Consider the following 16,499-nt stretch of genomic DNA (forward strand, 5'->3'; position numbering starts at 1 on the left):
TTGATCTATAGGCTACCACTAAAACGAGGCTGCATTTTAAGCTGTATTCTAACATATTCTAATCAACTGTTTGTTTGGGGTTTCTCTGTGTGTTTTGTTTTTAATGTTTTTACTGTATTTATATTCAGTGTTAGCCACCCTGAGCCCGCTCTTGTCCAGGGAGGGCGGGGTATAAATTAATTATTATTATTATTATTATTATTATTATTATTATTATTATTATTATTATTATACTTGTGCTCTGTCATTAAGGCACACAGCCCCAGCCCCAAGCTAAGACTTATTTTCCTTGCAATAACCTCTGCTCTAACAGAGTTGCTTCAGGGGAGTTGGAAGCCCCAGATGCAAGGAAGTTGGGATGGAAGGTCATGATGTTACCTCGGCTCCATCTTGTCTGCTCCCTACTTTTGCAGACCTTTCCCACCTGTCCTGGGAGGGTGGGGCCCTGACTGACTCCAGCTGCAAAAGCAGAGGCTGCTGAACAGACTCTTGGTCCGGGGTATTGTTGTTCTTTTTTTTGGGGGGGGGAGAGTTTCCTGTTATCAATGTTAATTTTTTTTGCATCTTTATTTTCGATCTTACGCGTATTTTTTGATGCTTCATTTATTGTTTATGACTGCTTTTGTTATGTTGTAATTACGCGTTGTTGTTTTTAGCATTGCCAGCCACCTTGAGCATGGTTTCAACTACGGAAAGGTGGCGTACAAGTACAATTATGTCAAGTATGCATCTCTGCAATGGAAGACAAGGGTGGCAGAGAGCAACGCCAATGCCAATGCTGCTTCTGTGCCCATTATGAAACCTGACCTAGTAACTCTAGAGGAGGGGACAAATTCATGAAAGAGAAGGCTATTTTGGGCTACTAGCCACAAGGGTATGCCAGGCTTCCTCAACCTCGGCCCTCCAGATGTTTCAAGACTACAATTCCCATCATCCCTGACCACTGGTCCTGCTAGCTAGGGATCATGGGAGTTGTAGGCCAAAAACATCTGGAGGGCCGAGGCTGAGGAAGCCTGGGCTATGCCCAGAGGCAGCAATGCTTCTGAATACTAGTTGCTGGAAACTGCAGGAAGGGAGAGGCCTCTTGTGCTCAGATCCTACAGGCATCTGGGTGACGTCTGTGAGAATAGGATGCTGGATCAGATGGGCCAGCATTCTTTCCCCTGGGATAGCTCAGCTGATAGGAAGAGCATGAGACTCTTAATCTCAGGGTCGTGGGTTTGAGCCCCACATTGGGCACAAGTTTCCTGCATTGCAGGGGGGCTGGACGACACAGCCCTCGTGGTCCCTTCCAACTCCACAATTGTATGATTGCCTTGATCCAGCATAACTCTTCTTCTGTTCCAAAAGAAGGCTCCTACAGTTTCCCCAGTAGTGATGTATGGAAGTGAGAGCTGGACCATAAAGAAGGCTGATCGCCGAAGTATTGATGCTTTTGGATTCTGGTGCTGGAGGAGACTCTTGAGAGTCCCATGGACTGCAAGAAGATCAAACCTCTCCATTCTGAAGGAAATCAGCCCTGAGTGCTCACTGGAAGGACAGATCGTGAAGCTGAGGCTCCAAGACTTTCGCCACCTCATGAGAAGAGAAGACTCCCTGGAAAAGAGCCTGATGTTGGGAAAGATGGAGGGCACAAGGAGAAGGGGACGACAGAGGACAAGATGGTTGGACAGTGTTCTCGAAGCTACCAGCATGAGTTTGACCAAACTGCGGGAGGCAGTGGAAGACTGGAGTGCCTGGCGTGCTCTGGTACATGGGGTCACGAAGAGTCGGACACGACTAAACGACTAAACAACAACAACAACAGAGGTCTTGGCTCAGCAGGAGGAAAACAGAGAAAGGAAAAAAGACTGTGATGTAGCTTGCAGCCGACTTACTCGTGAGAGTTCAGCCAGGGCGGAATTCATTTCCTGGTCACTTGCAGAGATGGTTTGGCGGATATCTGCATAGTACCTGCAGGAGATACAGAACGATAACCCTTCATTTATGTACCCTGTTTCCTTCCTTTTCTTTCTAAGCACATCCAGCCGGCTCCCTGGCCCTCCTCCTTACCTTTCCACCATCTGCTTGTAACGTGGAATGTCGCGGGCATAGAGAAGCTTGTTAATCGGAGAATCCTGGAAATGCCACAAAGGGAGCAAGACATTAGGAACGACACCCAGCAAAAATTTTAGGTGTCATGATAACAGTTATCTAAATGGCAGCAGCGATGAATAGGACAAGGAAAGTTTGAAAGAGGAAAAATTGAAAGAGCTGGGTTAAGTTTAGAATGTTGTTAGCACTCCCAACTCCCTTCCGTCTCTGCCAGCATAGCCAAATGATCAGGAATGACAGAAATCATAGCCCAGAAGTTCTGGAGTGCACCGGGTTCGGAAGGCCTGTTCTGAGTGTCCTAATGTGCACACAGTGACTGACAACTGCCCTGCTGAATGGAAAGCAAAAAATTGGCTTGGGCAGCCACTCTGGCTGCAGAAAGGAAGCCTCGTGTTCTATCGTCACCCATTTTTTTAAAACAGTAATTGCGGGCAGGAGCTCTGCATGCACATTACAATGAATGACAACGGAGACATTGCAGCAACAACAAAAATGGGCTGGAGTCATGTCCCTAGGCGTCCTTCGCATAGTAGGTACTAGCTAAGAGTCGTGCAACTGAATGATTCCTGCATTTGCAAGGGAGATGGGGCCCTTTGGGCCCTCTCCCCACAATTCTCTGACAGAAGAAGAAGAGAAGAGTTTGGATTTGATATCCCGCTTTATCACTACCCTAGGGAGTCTCAAAGCGGCTAACAATCTCCTTTCCCTTCCTCCCCCACAACAAACACTCTGTGAGGTGAGTGGGGCTGAGAGACTTCAAAGAAGTGTGACTGGCCCAAGGTCACCCAGCAGCTGCATGTGGAGGAGTGGAGACGCGAACCCGGTTCACCAGATTATGAGTCTATCGCTCTTAACCACTACACCACACTGGCTCTCTGACAGGTTGCGTCAGTGCTGGAGAGAAGCTCATTTTCCGAGCAAGAAAGCACTGTGGGTTGCGCTCAGGAGAAAGGCAACACGCCCACAGCAGAGGAATATGCCTGGGTCCTCTGCAGCAAAAGGGAACAGCCCCACTTGACTTGCGTCAGGAAAAGATGGCGTGGAGAGCATACGGCTACCATATTTTCCCCCAACTGATGTCAACGCATAAACTCAAGGCACCCGCCCAGGCCTTCTCCAAGCTCACCCGACCCAGCTTGTGGTCAGCAAGAGTGCAGGAGTCCATGAAGGTCTGAGCGATGACCAGGAGCACAGCATCCACATTGTCCGACGTCTGCACATCAAATACGAACTGAGGGTTCTTGATTATGTTGATCCAGAACCTCAGGGGAAGGCTGCGGAGAGAAGAGGAAACGGTCAACACACTGGCATGCGATGGGAATCCCATGGGCTAAGTGCTTCGGGAGCTGAACTAGGGTAGCCCAGGGACCAGGGGCCAAAATGCACAACCCAATTGCAATCCTGGCACATAGCGACAACTCCACGCCCCATTAGGGGCAGCAGAGATGGGTGCTGTCAAAGTTCTGTTAGAGCATGGGTAGGCAAACTAAGGCCCAGGGGCCGGATCCGGCCCAATCGCCTTCTAAATCTGGCCCACAGATGGTCCGGGAATCAGTGTGTTTTTACATGAGTAGAATGTGTCCTTTTATTCAAAATGCATCTCTGGGTTATTTGTGGGGCATAGGAATTCGTTCAATTTGCCCCCCAAAATACAGTCCGCCCCCCCCACAAGGTCTGAGGGACAGTGGACCGGCCCCCTGCTGAAAAAGTTTGATGACCCCTGTGCTAGAGTATTCTCTTTTTTAAAAAAATAATTTTTATTAAGTTATTTACTGATGTAACATATATCACAACAAAAGAAAAACAGGAAGAAAAAAAACAAATGAAAAAAGACAAGATCACAAATATAAACAAAAAAGAGAGTAAAAACAAAATACCGGTAAACACCTAAACACCACAAATTAATTAATTATTTAAACTTCTAACCTCATAAACATATTTTGGGCTTCCTCTGAGTCCTCCCATCTGAATTTCCTTGTAATTAAAATGTAGCAGTTTTCTGATATCATTTTTTAAAAACACAATATTCCAATTAAAATAAAATTTCTTAACTTTCCTTAAAAGTTCTAAATCTTATTTATTTATTTAATTAACTCTCAATTTAATCCTAGGCCTATTTTGGTACTTTCAAGTAATTTCTAATTTTTAACATGTGCTAGAGTATTCTCCGTCACAGGGAAGTGGAGAGCACGGCAATATCCCAGTGGGGTATTCTGCTATAGGCAGCGGCTTGGGCTGCACACCTGTTTGTCTTCCAGATGTGGATGGTCTCTGGGTCCGTGATCCCATGGCTCAGCGCTTGATCATCCAACAGGTCAAAGAAGTACTTCACAGCCAGCGGGACGGGGCGGGAGGTACTGAGGATCACCTGGAACAGGTCGTCTACAAACTTCTGCATCGTCCCCTGCAGGCAAACAACCCAGGTAGAGTTACAGATAGGTAGCCGTGTTGGTCTGCCATAGTCAAAATAAAAAAGTTCCTTCCAGTAGCACCTTAAAGACCAACTAAGTTAGTTCTTGGTATGAGCTTTCGTGTGCATGCACACTTCTTCAGATACACTGAAACAGAAGTTGCCAGATCCTTCTATATAGTGAGAAGGTGGGGAGGGGTATTATTACATGGAGAGACCTGGTCTGACCAAAGACATTGGATTCTTATCTCATTATACATGACTAAGCCATTTTTCACCTTCTCACCCCTTGCCTTTTCCTGCAAGACCTATTGCAGTCGTTAAGAGTCGTCAACAGGCTCATCTCAGCTATCTGCCAATCTCCCATTCCCACCACCCTTCTGAGTAATACCCCTCCCCACCTTCTCACTATATAGAAGGATCTGGCAACTTCTGTTTCAGTGTATCTGAAGAAGTGTGCATGCACACGAAAGCTCATACCAAGAACTAACTTAGTTGGTCTTTAAGGTGCTACTGGAAGGAACTTTTTTATTTTAACCCAGGTAGAAAGAGACAAGCCATCAAGAAACATCTACAGTGGTGTTTTTCCAGCACGGAGCCAGCGAGGAAGAACTGCCAAGCTACATGGATTTCCATCGTTGTTTGGGGTGGTACTTTGGTCTCCTTTTCTTTAAATAAAAGGCTTCTGAGACTGTACAGTGGAACCTTGGTTTTCAAATTAATCCGTTCCGGAAGTCCGTTCCAAAACCAAAATGTTCCAAAACCAAGGCACGCTTTCCCATAGAAAGTAATGCAAAAGGGATTACTCCGTTACAGACTTTTAAAAACAACCCCTAAAACAGCAATTTAACTTGAATTTTGCTATCTAACGACACCGTGGCTCCATAAAATGAAAGCAATAAATGATGTACTACAGTCACATGATCAATCCATCAGTAGCTGAACTGGGTTCCACACAAAAACAAAACAAAAAGAGCCGCAAAAACGAAAACACAAAATAAATAGCAAAAACAGACACACCTCAGTGTAACACTCAAAACGGAAGTGTAACACTCAAAACGGAGCACGTTCGGCTTCCGAAAAAAGTTTGCAAACTGGAACCCTCACTTCTGGGTTTGCAGTGTTTGGGTTCCAAGTTGTTTGAGTACCAAGGCATTTGACAACCAAGGTACCACTGTAATCGGAAACTGAAGACAGCTGGAGTGGGGGTAAGGGTCCTTTAACCTTTCCCTCTTGCACCCTCTGTGGAAAATGTACCCATCCTCCAAGTCTTTGCCTATGAGCGACAGAGCTTTTATGTACATGCCATAAGCAGCGACAGAAGCAATTATCAATAAACAATAGCAATTATTGATAAATAATATATATAATACATAAATTATCAACGCATCATGGAAAAACAAACGCTAAATTGTGAAATGCGTCAGAATTGACAGGTGCAGCCATGTAAGATGTGTATGAAAAGCAGTGCTTTTCATTTCCAGATTACAGTGGTACCTCGGGTTAAGTACTTAATTTGTTCCGGAGGTCCGTTCTTAACCTGAAACTGTTCTTAACCTGAAGCACCACTTTAGCTAATGGGGCCTCCCTCTGCTGCCGCGCCGCCGGAGCACAATTTCTGTTCTCATCCTGAAGCAAAGTTCTTAACCTGAGGTAATATTTCTGGGTTAGCGGAGTCTGTAACCTGAAGCGTCTGTAACCTGAAGCGTGTGTAACCCGAGGTACCACTGTACTGCCTTTCCCCCACGAAGGTTCAGCAAGGGCATCGTGGGACAAGGTCCCAGGATGCAACAGTGCCAGTGACGCCAAGTCACAATGCACAGGCCTAGCGCTGCAATTCTGTGCATACTTACTCAGAGGTAAAGTTTCTCTGCTTTTTCACTGAGACTTATGCCCAGGAAAGCGTGCCTCGGGTTGCAGCCTGAAAGGATACCAGGAATGGGAGGAGGCGAGCAGAGAGCTCCTTCTTACCTTCATGGAGAGGAGGCGGGTGAGATAGATCTCAGGAATAGCCTTGGCCCTCTCTCTCTCCCGGACGCTCCCTCGCCGATGTTTAGGCAGTTCGGGCTCCTCTGTCGGCTTCACCAGGTGCCAGAGCTTCATCCCACCCTCATCAGCATCCTCCAGCATTGGGGTCTCTATAATGCACAAAGCGGTAAACACCAACAAATGTTTAGAATTTGGAACTGGGAGAAGAGTCGGTGGAAGAAGACTGGAAGAAATTTAAAGACTACTTGCAGAAGTACTGCAAAATTAAGGAATGTTAAAACGATGTCTGATGTGGTATTGGTAAAAAGATTTCTAGGAAAATGTAAATAGGGATTGACAATTGGAAAATTGATATTTATAATAGGTTAATATCTTGAGTGAGGATAAATGCTAGAGGGTAAGGACTTGCTGAATTAAATATCTGAACTGGAATACAAAAAGGGAGGTGTGAGGAGGTCAAGAAACTAGTGAATGAAGTATAAGATATGGAAATACTAATCTATGTTTTGTTTTGCTTTTTGGTTTTTCTTTTCTTTCCTTTTTTCCTTCCCTTCTTTTGTTAACTGTTTTCTATTGTGTATTTTTTATGTGTTTTGTCTTTGTATTTTTCTATTTTTGTAGTTTTTCTTATGTTTAAATTTTGAAACTTTTCATTGCTCGTGAAACTTTAATAAACATTATTTAAAAAAAAAAAAGAATTTGGAACTGGGTATTGTCTGTCTTCTTAAATATTTTCATTCTGCCTTTTCTCCAAAGGGACCAAGATGGCAATAGATGGCTCCTGCCTGCCATTCATTCTCACAACAGTCCTGTGAGGTAGATCCCTCTCTGTATGTGAGAAAGAGACAGACAAAAACTGACAACAACAACTTATTTATACCCCGCCCATCTGGCTGGGTTTCCCCAGGCACTCTGGGCGGCTTCCAACAAAAGATTAAAAATACATTAAAACATCAGACATTAAAAACTTCCCTGAACAGGGCTGCCTTCAGGTGTCTTCTAAACGTCAGATAGTTGTTTATTTCTTTGACATCTGATGGGAGGACGTTCCATAGGGCGGGTGCCACTACCGAGAAGGCCCTCTGCCTGGTTCCCTGTAATCTCGCTTCTTGCAGTGAGGGAACCGCCAGAGGGCCCTTGGAGGTGGACCTCAGGGTCCGGGGTGAACGTTGGGGGTGGAGATGCTTCTTCAGGTATAGTGGGCCGAGGCCGTTTAGGGCTTTAAAGATCAGCACCAACACTTTGAATTGTGCTCGGAAATGTACTGGGAGCCAATGTAGGTCTTTCAAGACCGGTGTTAAGTGGTCACTCCCAAAAGCTTCATGGTCAAACAGGGATTTGAATGCAGGTGTGCTCAATGCGCTGACTACCACACCACATACTGTAGATCCTTGCAAGCGAATGACAGACCTTTTCTTCTTTCGCCTCTCTGATCCAGGGGCATGCAGACTTCCAAGCTTACAGAATTGTGTTGAACCAAAGGTGAACCGTTCAGGAAGCTCTGCAAACACCATCTTGGTAGTCAAGATAACCCCACAATTAATGGGCAGTTATTGCAGCAGTGAGCTCATATATGTTTATATTCCCGTGCTTTGATATTAAGCTAATTGGCTTTCTTTGATGTTGTCCTTATCTGTGGGCTTGGGGTGCTGGGCTCTGAGCCCAGAAAGAGGAGCTGTCTGTAAGATTTGGGGCAGGCATAGGCAAACTCCGGCCCTCCAGATGTTTGGGACTACAATTCCCATCATCCCTGACCACTGGTCCTGTTCGCTAGGGATGTTTGCCTATGCCTGATTTGGGTATTTCCCACCTATGCCCTCATCTGGTCAGGCGAAGTGATGGGAAGTTCTATCCAAAATGACGTGTGCTACTTTGTGTATACAGTGGTACCTCGGGTTAAGTACTGGAGGTCCGTTCTTAACCTGAAACTGTTCTTAACCTGAAGCACCACTTTAGCTAATGAGGCCTCCTGCTGCTGCTGCGCCACCGGAGCACGATTTCTGTTCTCATCCTGAAGCAAAGTTATTAACCTGAAGCACTATTTCTGGGTTAGCGGAGTCTGTAACCTGAAGCGTATGTAACCTGAAGCGTATGTAACCTGAGGTACCACTGTAAATAATATGTAAACACCTTCTGAGGGAGGCCGCTCCACTTATATCAGAGCTGAGCTCACAGTCCTGCCTTACAAAAACCCAGTCCTAGTTTCCTCCAGAAGCTTTCTTCATTTCATCAGCCTAATTTACAGGGGGAAGCTGGAGGCTTTCTGTTGTTGCTATTGTTAAAACAACCGGCAGTCAGAATATTTTCTGATCTACTGACAAGCATTTAGAGATTTACCTTCTGCCCACCCAAGCTGGCACTGATTACTTCTCCAGATTTTCCTCCAACATTTAAACAAGAGTTTTAGAGCGACTTACTCTCTCCAGGGATATAGTCCTGATTCTCCCTGGGAAGATGCTTGGTCATACGAGGAACAAGAGCAACAGTGGCTCCATCGGGCACCTGAGAATGAAGGGGGAAATTGAGTTGGGCAGCATCATGCATTCCTCTTTTCTCTCTATAGAATAAAAATGTCATCATGTCATCATGCAGGCCCTACTGGAGGATCTTGTAGTGGCTCATCACAATCTTGGATTTGTATAAAGTCAGCGTGGGATAGGGAAGCAAAAGTAATGCACAACACAGAATCTTAAGTGGGAAAGGACCAAAAGGCCAGGAAGCCCAAACCCCTGCAGCAGAGTAGGACCTTTTTTTCACCAGATCCCAGAGGTCAAGAAGAGGCTGAATCTGGAGAACAAGGGCACTCCAAAAAAGGTCCTTGGGGAGAAAAAAAGCTCAAGGCAACCCATGCACTGAGCCAAGCCACCCACTGTAGAGGAAAGCCAAAGGCCAGCAATAATTTTCCCTCACCTTGTAGTGTTGCAGTGTGTTGAGACGCTTCCAGTTGCCCTGGACAACAGAAGTCACGTCCTCATCGGAGAGGATGAGGTGCCCAGCCAGACCTGATCTCCACTCTAGCAGAAACAAAGGGGGAACAAAAATCAATAACCAGGTTGGAGAACAGCACAGAGCAGAGGCAAGCAGCTTAGAGGTGGTTCGTGCCCAGATGGGGAGAGAGGAAGGCAGGGAGATCGACAGTAGGTGCAGCCCGATCCAGTTTTGTCCCCAACCTTCTCTTCCCTGCTTAGTTTTACAAGAACAACACTGGGACTGAAGAGGAGGAAGCTGGCAAGCAGAACCACCCTAGTAAGAATGCAGGCAGGTGGAAGCTGGAAGAAGGGAGACTAAGGTTGATCTGACAGTGCCTCCTTTGCCCTAATGGACCAGATTTCACTGCAGCAGCTACAAACCCATAATGAGCACGGGGCAGGGGGTGGGAGACACTTCCTCTATGTATTATGTTCCCCACAGCAGGGGCAGGAAAACCTGTGGACTCCAACTCCCATCAGCCTCAGTCGGCACGGCCAATGGTCAGGGATGATGGGAACTGAAGTCCAGCATCAGTTGGGTGGCCACAGGCTTCCTCCATCCCTGGTCCTACAGCCAGATAGTCCATCTCCTTGGTACTTTGGGGTACCGTCCCACCATAATCGCTCTTTCTTCCACTGCCTGGAATTTTACTCACCCAAGTCAAGCGTGTCTGGGTCTGGCCTGTGGCAGTAAGGTGTCCCTTTGTAGACCTGGTCGAGAATCTTCTCCTTCACTTGGGTGATGGTGTCGCAATCCAGCCCCTTCACCAACACCCCCTGGGAGCCCTCTGGTCCTCCCACCGTGCTTCCAGTTTGCGCCACGGCTGTCAAGGTCTGCAAAAAAACAAGGTGGGCAAAGATGAGCTGACTCAGCAGCGCTCCACTCGCCCACCTGTTTCTCGAGTTCCCAAACGCTGACTAAACACTATAAAGATGAGTGGCGGTGCTGCTGTGGTGCAAAGGAACACACCGAAAAGAATTCTGGGAGCTGTAGTTTGTTAAGGGTGCTGAGAGCTGTTCGGAGTGTTGGAATCTCCACTCGGCCAAGCTGATAAAGCTCATCTTCCGGCCGAGTCCTTCGGAATCACCCTCCCGATGAATAATTAAGGACCTGAGCCTTTGATAAGGCCTCAGGCACGTTCCCCCATTCAGCAGAGTTTCCAAAGCAGCAGAAGTGATGAGATTCATGGCTACATGCTATGCTTTATTACTAAGCTACGCAGAGAGCAAAGAAATATACATCCATTCTCTATGAAAGCAGAGAGCAACTGAAACAAAGGAACAGAGAAACCAGGACGTCACATCCGTCTCCCTTCTCCCACGAGACTTCCAACAGTCTGGAAGGTCTCTGGAATGTAAACAGAGCCTTGTGACTCTAAGCAACTGCTCAGTGGCAAACAGAAACTAACAAGGAGACCCCCCTACATTACTCCCAGAGCTACAATTTTCTGATTGATTTAACAGTCCATCCCTCTTCCCAGGGAACTGCTGGAACTATTAGCTCTGTGAAGGAAAAGGACAGAGGGCCAGAAGATGAGGTATGCATTTGGGTGGCCAGAGAAGCCAGTGTTTAGCTGAACGAGAGACTGGTTTTAGGTGGGCCTCTCTCCCCAGCAGGACTTCGGTTGCTCTCACCAGTGTGCGGTATTCCAGGTCTTCTCTGAGAAGGCGGTTGTCATTCAGGGTGTACTTTGCCTTTCCCGTCACCCAGTCCACTGGCCCCTTATCCACCTGGTGCTTTATGCCCCGGAAGAGCATGTAGAGAGGCTCTCCAACAGAGTCCTAGCGGAGAAATGGAGAAAGGCCTCATCAGATACAACACAGCAGCTCTGGGAGCTTCTACCTGCCATTCTGGACCATCTCACTGCAGAAGCAGGTCAGGTGGAAACATCTAACCAAGCCAGGCTGAGTGGGTCAACTGGTGGGCTGAGACCAACCAGTGGGGCCCAGCTTCACCTAAAGTGGGTCACATCAGCAGCATTACACCGCTGAAATACAGGGTGAAAAAAAAATAAGGAATTAATCCCAAAATGCACGTTTGCGCTGATAGGTCTGAAAAAGTTGATTAGTGTTACCACTGAGCCACGGTTCCTCTTCAAAACGTTAAAAATAACCAGGCTTTTTGCTGATTTGACATCCAATGTCCTTTCAAAATGTGTTGGGGAGGTGGTTTTTGTTCTTGTTTATTATGTATTTTGTGTTTTTTATACAGTGGTGCCTCGGGTTACAGACGCTTCAGGTTACAGACTCTACTAACCCAGAAATAGTACCTCGGGTTAAGAACTTTGCTTCAGGACGAGAACAGAAATCGAGCGGCAGTGGCGTGGCAGCAGCAGGAGGCCCCATTAGCTAAAGTGGTACCTCAGGTTAAGAATAGTTTCAGGTTAAGAACGGACCTCCGGAACGAATTAAGTTCTTAACCTGAGGTACCACTATATTGTGATTTTATGCCATCACTGCCCTGAGACCTGCAGGTATAGGACGTTATACAAATGTAATAAATAATAATCATGGTGGGCTCGCAGGTCTGAGTAAAAGCCGATTTAGCCAGCAGCTGCCTTGAAAGCATCTTGGTTTCAGACTGCAGGGGTCCGGAGCCGCATGTGGCTCTTTTACACCTTTGCCGCGGCTCCGGGGCGGATACTAGCAAGGGGAGGAGGCGCATTGTGCGCCCCGACACTCCCCACTGTGGCGGGCGCTGTACTGGCTGTGACGTCGCATGGGGGCGGTGCGTGCATTAGTCACGCACCGTCCCAACGTCACCTTCCCACCCGCTGTCAGATCGCGGCTCTGGAGATATATTTGTTTTAAATGTCGCAATGGTTTTGCGGCTCCCCTTTTTTCCCCCTTCGGAAATGGGTCCAAGTGGCTCTTTTTGTCTTAAAGGTTGCAGACCCCTGGACTAGATGCTAGTGCCTTCAAAGGAGGGGTTGTGTCGATCCACATTTCCCTGTTCTGAAGGACAAATGTTCCTGGTGTGTTAACATGGACAACCTTTTCATGGCCTGGGCTTTAATGTGTTGGGTTCCAGGGTCACCTCTGACTCCTGTTCCCCTGCTCTTGCCACCTTTATCTTGGGAGAAAGTGACAACGGGTTCTTGGAGCTTTTGCTTCTCCCTGCAGGCCAAGAGATCCTGACAGCTGTCCCCAGCTTCATGGGAATGGGCAAGATTGAGTTACTCAGATAACAACAGCAGGCCAGCCACATAGGAAGTTGGCAGCATGGTGCTCTCCTGACACAGTTGGCCTCATATTCCCATCATCCCCCGACCGTTGGCCATGCTAGCTAGGGCTGATGGGAATTGTAGTCTGACACCAACTGGAGGGGGCCATTTTGGCTAGCTCTATTCCAGCAGCACATGCAAGCTCCACCTTGACCTCCTCTCTCAATGGACAACTAGGAGTATGTCTTACTCTCACAAACGCGTATAGGCAGATGGACATCCAGTTTGTCAGCAGCTTCTCCACCACCGTCTCTGTCCTGAAAGAGAACCCAAATTTGTTAGGCTTCTGTCCAGGGTGGATAAAAATCAGTGATTTTTAAAATGGATTTTTAACATTTAAATTGGATTTTTTAAAATTTAAATCGGATTCTTTTTAATTTAAATTGGATTTTTAAAATAAAATGCTTTTGGAGGAAAAATCTTTCTAAACATAGTTTTCTATTTCAGTTACATTATAGCCCAAAGGCTATTCATCAGGAAATAAGGATTTGTTTTAAGTTTTTCATGTGTGCTAAAACTCAAGTCTAAGTTAGTTTTAAAAAAATTGTTTGACCACATCAGTTAACAAACATGGATAACATATGCTACAATGTTATTGTTTTAGTTAAATAAATTGCTTAAATTTTTATTGAGGAAATGATTATTTTTCTCCTTCCAATAAAGTACAGAAGAAAAGTTGTCCAAATGTAGAGTTAACTTATTAAATGCCACCATAATTTCAAAATTATTCTTCTATGTGCAACCAAATCAGTAACTTCTGATAGAGCTGTAAAAACTACTCTGAAAATTCATTCTTCCAAAAACGAAACCTTCATCTGGTTGTAAATATTAAGATTAAACCAGCAAGAATGAGTCTTTCTGTAAAAAAATATTATTTAAATCGTCTTACTGACTAGTGATTTAAATCGATTTGATTTAAATCAAATCAAATCCACCCTGCTTCTATCTCACAGCTCAAAAAAGACAGTAACACAGAGGTGCCCAAACTTTTTTTCAAAGAGGGCCAGATCTGATGAATTGAACATGCGTGAGGGCCGATGAAAGTTGTTGAGCTTCTCTTAGGATTGAAGTTTACCCAAAAGTTGTTCACCTTTTTTTAGGATTTAACCCAGACGTTGTTGAGCTTCTTTAAATGGATTTTACCCCAGGACATATACTGCCACGGGAGCTGAATTAAATCGACCGACAGGCCAGATTATGCCCCTGGAACGGATTTTGGACATGCCTGTGCTCCCCACAGGGATATACTGGGCACTCAGTTTTTTCTAAAACATCATGAAGTTGGGAGGTGAGGATGTCAACACCAGAAAGAGTGGTGGGCGCTCTCTCTCTCTCTCTCTCTCTCTCTCTCTCTCTCTCTCTCTCTCCTGCCCACCTTCGCAGCATCAGTTTGGGGTTCTTGGCGACGTACTGCTCCACCAGGTCGTTCAGGAGGGTCTTGAGGATGTCCGTGAAGTACTCAAGCTTCCCGTGCAGCGAGACCGTGAGAAGAGACGCGACGTAGGCCCGGTCCCTCGGGGAGAAGGTGCGCTGGATCTCCAAAGTGTGTATAAACTGGGCACATCGAGGGGGGGGGGGACAAAAACACAGAACTGTCGTTAGGAAACAATTGGTTGGTTGGGGACGAGGTATTGGTTGATGGGTCGTCCTTTAGAGGTTGCTTTCCCATAAAAAAAACAACCATGGAGATTAGCAGCTGGAAGGGGTTAAATTTAGAAAGGCCCCTGCCTTGAAGATTTACAAGAGGCGTGATTTTTGGAACCATGTCCGGCTCCTCCAACGTGGCAGCCATGAAGAAGGTCATGCAGCGGCTGCGCCTCGAGGCCAGTGTGAGCCACGTGAAGGTTCCACAAGCTGCAGCTGACTTGAAGCCGTTTTGCCTGCTCTGGTCAGACCTCACCTGGAGTACTGTGGCACCACAGTTCAAGAAGGACACTGACAAACTGGAACGTGTCCAGAGGAGGGCAACCAAAATGGTCAAAGGCCTGGAAACGATGCCTTATGAGGAACGGCTAAGGGAGCTGGGCATGTTTAGCCTGGAGAAGAGGAGGTTAAGGGGTGATATGATAGCCATGTTCAAATATATAAAAGGATGTCACATAGAGGAGGGAGAAAGGTTGTTTTCTGCTGCTCCAGAGAAGCGGACACGGAGCAATGGATCCAAACTACAAGAAAGAAGATTCTACCTAAACATTAGGAAGAACTTCCTGACAGTAAGAGCTGTTCGGCAGTGGAATTTGCTGCCAAGGAGTGTGGTGGAGTCTCCTACTTTGGAGGTCTTTAAGCAGAGGCTTGACAACCATATGTCAGGAGTGCTCTGATGGTGTTACCTGCTTGGCAGGGGGTTGGACTCGATGGCCCTTGTGGTCTCTTCCAACTCTATGATTCTATGATTCTATGCCTGCAGAATGCACATTGTGACCCCGTGACCCCCTACTAACAGGAGTTTCCTCAAGTACAAATCCTTTTAGGCTGCAGAAAGTGTGTTCATTTCTCTAACTTGTGTGCCCTACATGGACTCTTTTAGTGATCTAAAAACCTTTCAGTCTGGTGAATATGGAAGCGAAAGTGAGTAACCTGGAACCTGCACAGAAACTTTGTGTTAAATGTGCCAACTTCGAACTAGTAATACTGCCACTGTTGTCAAACTTCTTACAATCTACCTCTCTAAACTTGTATGCTAGTTGCAATAACTTCTGTTATCATGATGGAATCAATTTTATATTCAAGCAATAAAGAGTTGATTAAAAAAAACAAAAGAGGCGTGATTTTTGCTTTACTTCAATACGAAAGCACCTGTTCCTGAAAACATACCTTGGTGAGAAAGAGCTTACTGTTGAGGAGGTTGGAGAGTTGCACCAAGCCTTGTTCGACCGTCTGCCTCCGGCATTCTGGCACGTCCAGGTCCCTTTGCAGCGGCGACTCGCGGTGGCCTGGGAAGAAGACACGCTCTGCGTAGGACTTGTAGTCCAAGAAGGGGATCCCGGTGCCAACTAAGTCGCTGGTGAGATCCATCATCTCCGTCATGAGGTCTGCAACGAAAGAAAAAACCCCAGGTGATGAGGAAGAGGACGAGAGTGTGGGAAACAGGAAATGAAAGGAAGCTTCCTTATATAATCTCAGACTATTGGTCCGTCCAGCCCAGTATTATCTATTCTGGTTGGCAGCTGCTCTCCAGGGTATCAGACAGGAGTCTTTTCAAGCCCTCCCAGGAGATGCCAGGAAATTCTGCATAGATGCTAACACATGGGTAGGCAAACTAAGGCCCGGGGGCCGGATGCGGCTCATAGAATCATAGTCCAACCCCCTGCCAAGGCTCAATCGCCTTCTAAATCTGGCCCGCGGACGGTCCGGGAATCAGCTTTTTACATGAGTAGAATCAGCATTTTACATGAGTAGAGTGTGTCCTTTTATTTAAAATGCATCTCTGGGTTATTTGTGGGGCATAGGAATTCGTTCATTTCCCCCAAAAAAGGCCCCCTGCTGAAAAAGTTTGCTGACCCCTGCTCTACCACTAAGCTTCCTCTACTACTAAAAATGCCCCCTTTGTTTTTATTTTAATGGAGCTCCAGCTATTTTTCTCGCTTTGGGAAGGCCCTGTGAGATTCCCCCACAGCCTTAAAAGTTCAAAAAGCAGAGCAGCCTACGCAGAAGGGATTCTTCTCTATTTCATGGGTTTGGCTGCCTAACATAACAGCACCATAATGAATAGATCAGCAATCCTGATGCAGCAAAAGAGGCAATTCACAGCATCGGCCTTGAAAGAAACCTGCATTTTGAGACTGAAGGAACGTTCTATCATATGTGGTGGAC

General features: G+C 46.3%; 2 protein-coding genes across 5 annotated transcripts in view; one reads left to right on the forward strand and one right to left on the reverse strand.

Annotated features, from left to right (window-relative positions):
• Nucleotides 1-16,499, reverse strand: part of PLXNB1 (plexin B1) — a 157,748-nt gene that overhangs the window by 17,064 nt on the left and 124,185 nt on the right. For 3 of the 4 annotated variants that reach the window (XR_014522902.1, XM_083491023.1, XM_083491022.1), the window contains exons 26-37: nucleotides 15,501-15,718; nucleotides 14,062-14,240; nucleotides 12,877-12,943; nucleotides 11,098-11,244; nucleotides 10,119-10,296; nucleotides 9,404-9,507; nucleotides 8,911-8,995; nucleotides 6,476-6,642; nucleotides 4,338-4,498; nucleotides 3,221-3,368; nucleotides 2,053-2,117; nucleotides 1,878-1,953 (exon numbers count right to left, since the gene is read on the reverse strand). Coding sequence is in view for 3 of the 4 variants with exons in the window: in XM_083491023.1 (XP_083347149.1) it covers nucleotides 1,878-1,953; nucleotides 2,053-2,117; nucleotides 3,221-3,368; nucleotides 4,338-4,498; nucleotides 6,476-6,642; nucleotides 8,911-8,995; nucleotides 9,404-9,507; nucleotides 10,119-10,296; nucleotides 11,098-11,244; nucleotides 12,877-12,943; nucleotides 14,062-14,240; nucleotides 15,501-15,718 (1,595 nt within the window). In the remaining variant the exon portion in view is untranslated. Of the gene's footprint in view, nucleotides 1-1,877; nucleotides 1,954-2,052; nucleotides 2,118-3,220; nucleotides 3,369-4,244; nucleotides 4,499-6,475; nucleotides 6,643-8,910; nucleotides 8,996-9,403; nucleotides 9,508-10,118; nucleotides 10,297-11,097; nucleotides 11,245-12,876; nucleotides 12,944-14,061; nucleotides 14,241-15,500; nucleotides 15,719-16,499 lie in introns of all 4 variants that reach the window. The other variant, XM_083491024.1, reaches the window with a different exon arrangement.
• Nucleotides 14,450-15,452, forward strand: LOC310702028 (guanine nucleotide-binding protein G(I)/G(S)/G(O) subunit gamma-5-like; the record flags this gene model as incomplete). Its single annotated transcript, XM_083493637.1, has 2 exons — nucleotides 14,450-14,591; nucleotides 15,109-15,452. The coding sequence occupies 2 exons, from the start codon at nucleotides 14,450-14,452 to the stop codon at nucleotides 15,183-15,185; spliced, it is 219 nt and encodes a 72-aa protein (XP_083349763.1). The 3' UTR covers nucleotides 15,186-15,452.

Source organism: Podarcis liolepis (genome assembly GCF_965112155.1).
Source record: "Podarcis liolepis genome assembly, chromosome: 2".
Classification (NCBI taxonomy): domain Eukaryota; kingdom Metazoa; phylum Chordata; class Lepidosauria; order Squamata; family Lacertidae; genus Podarcis; species Podarcis liolepis.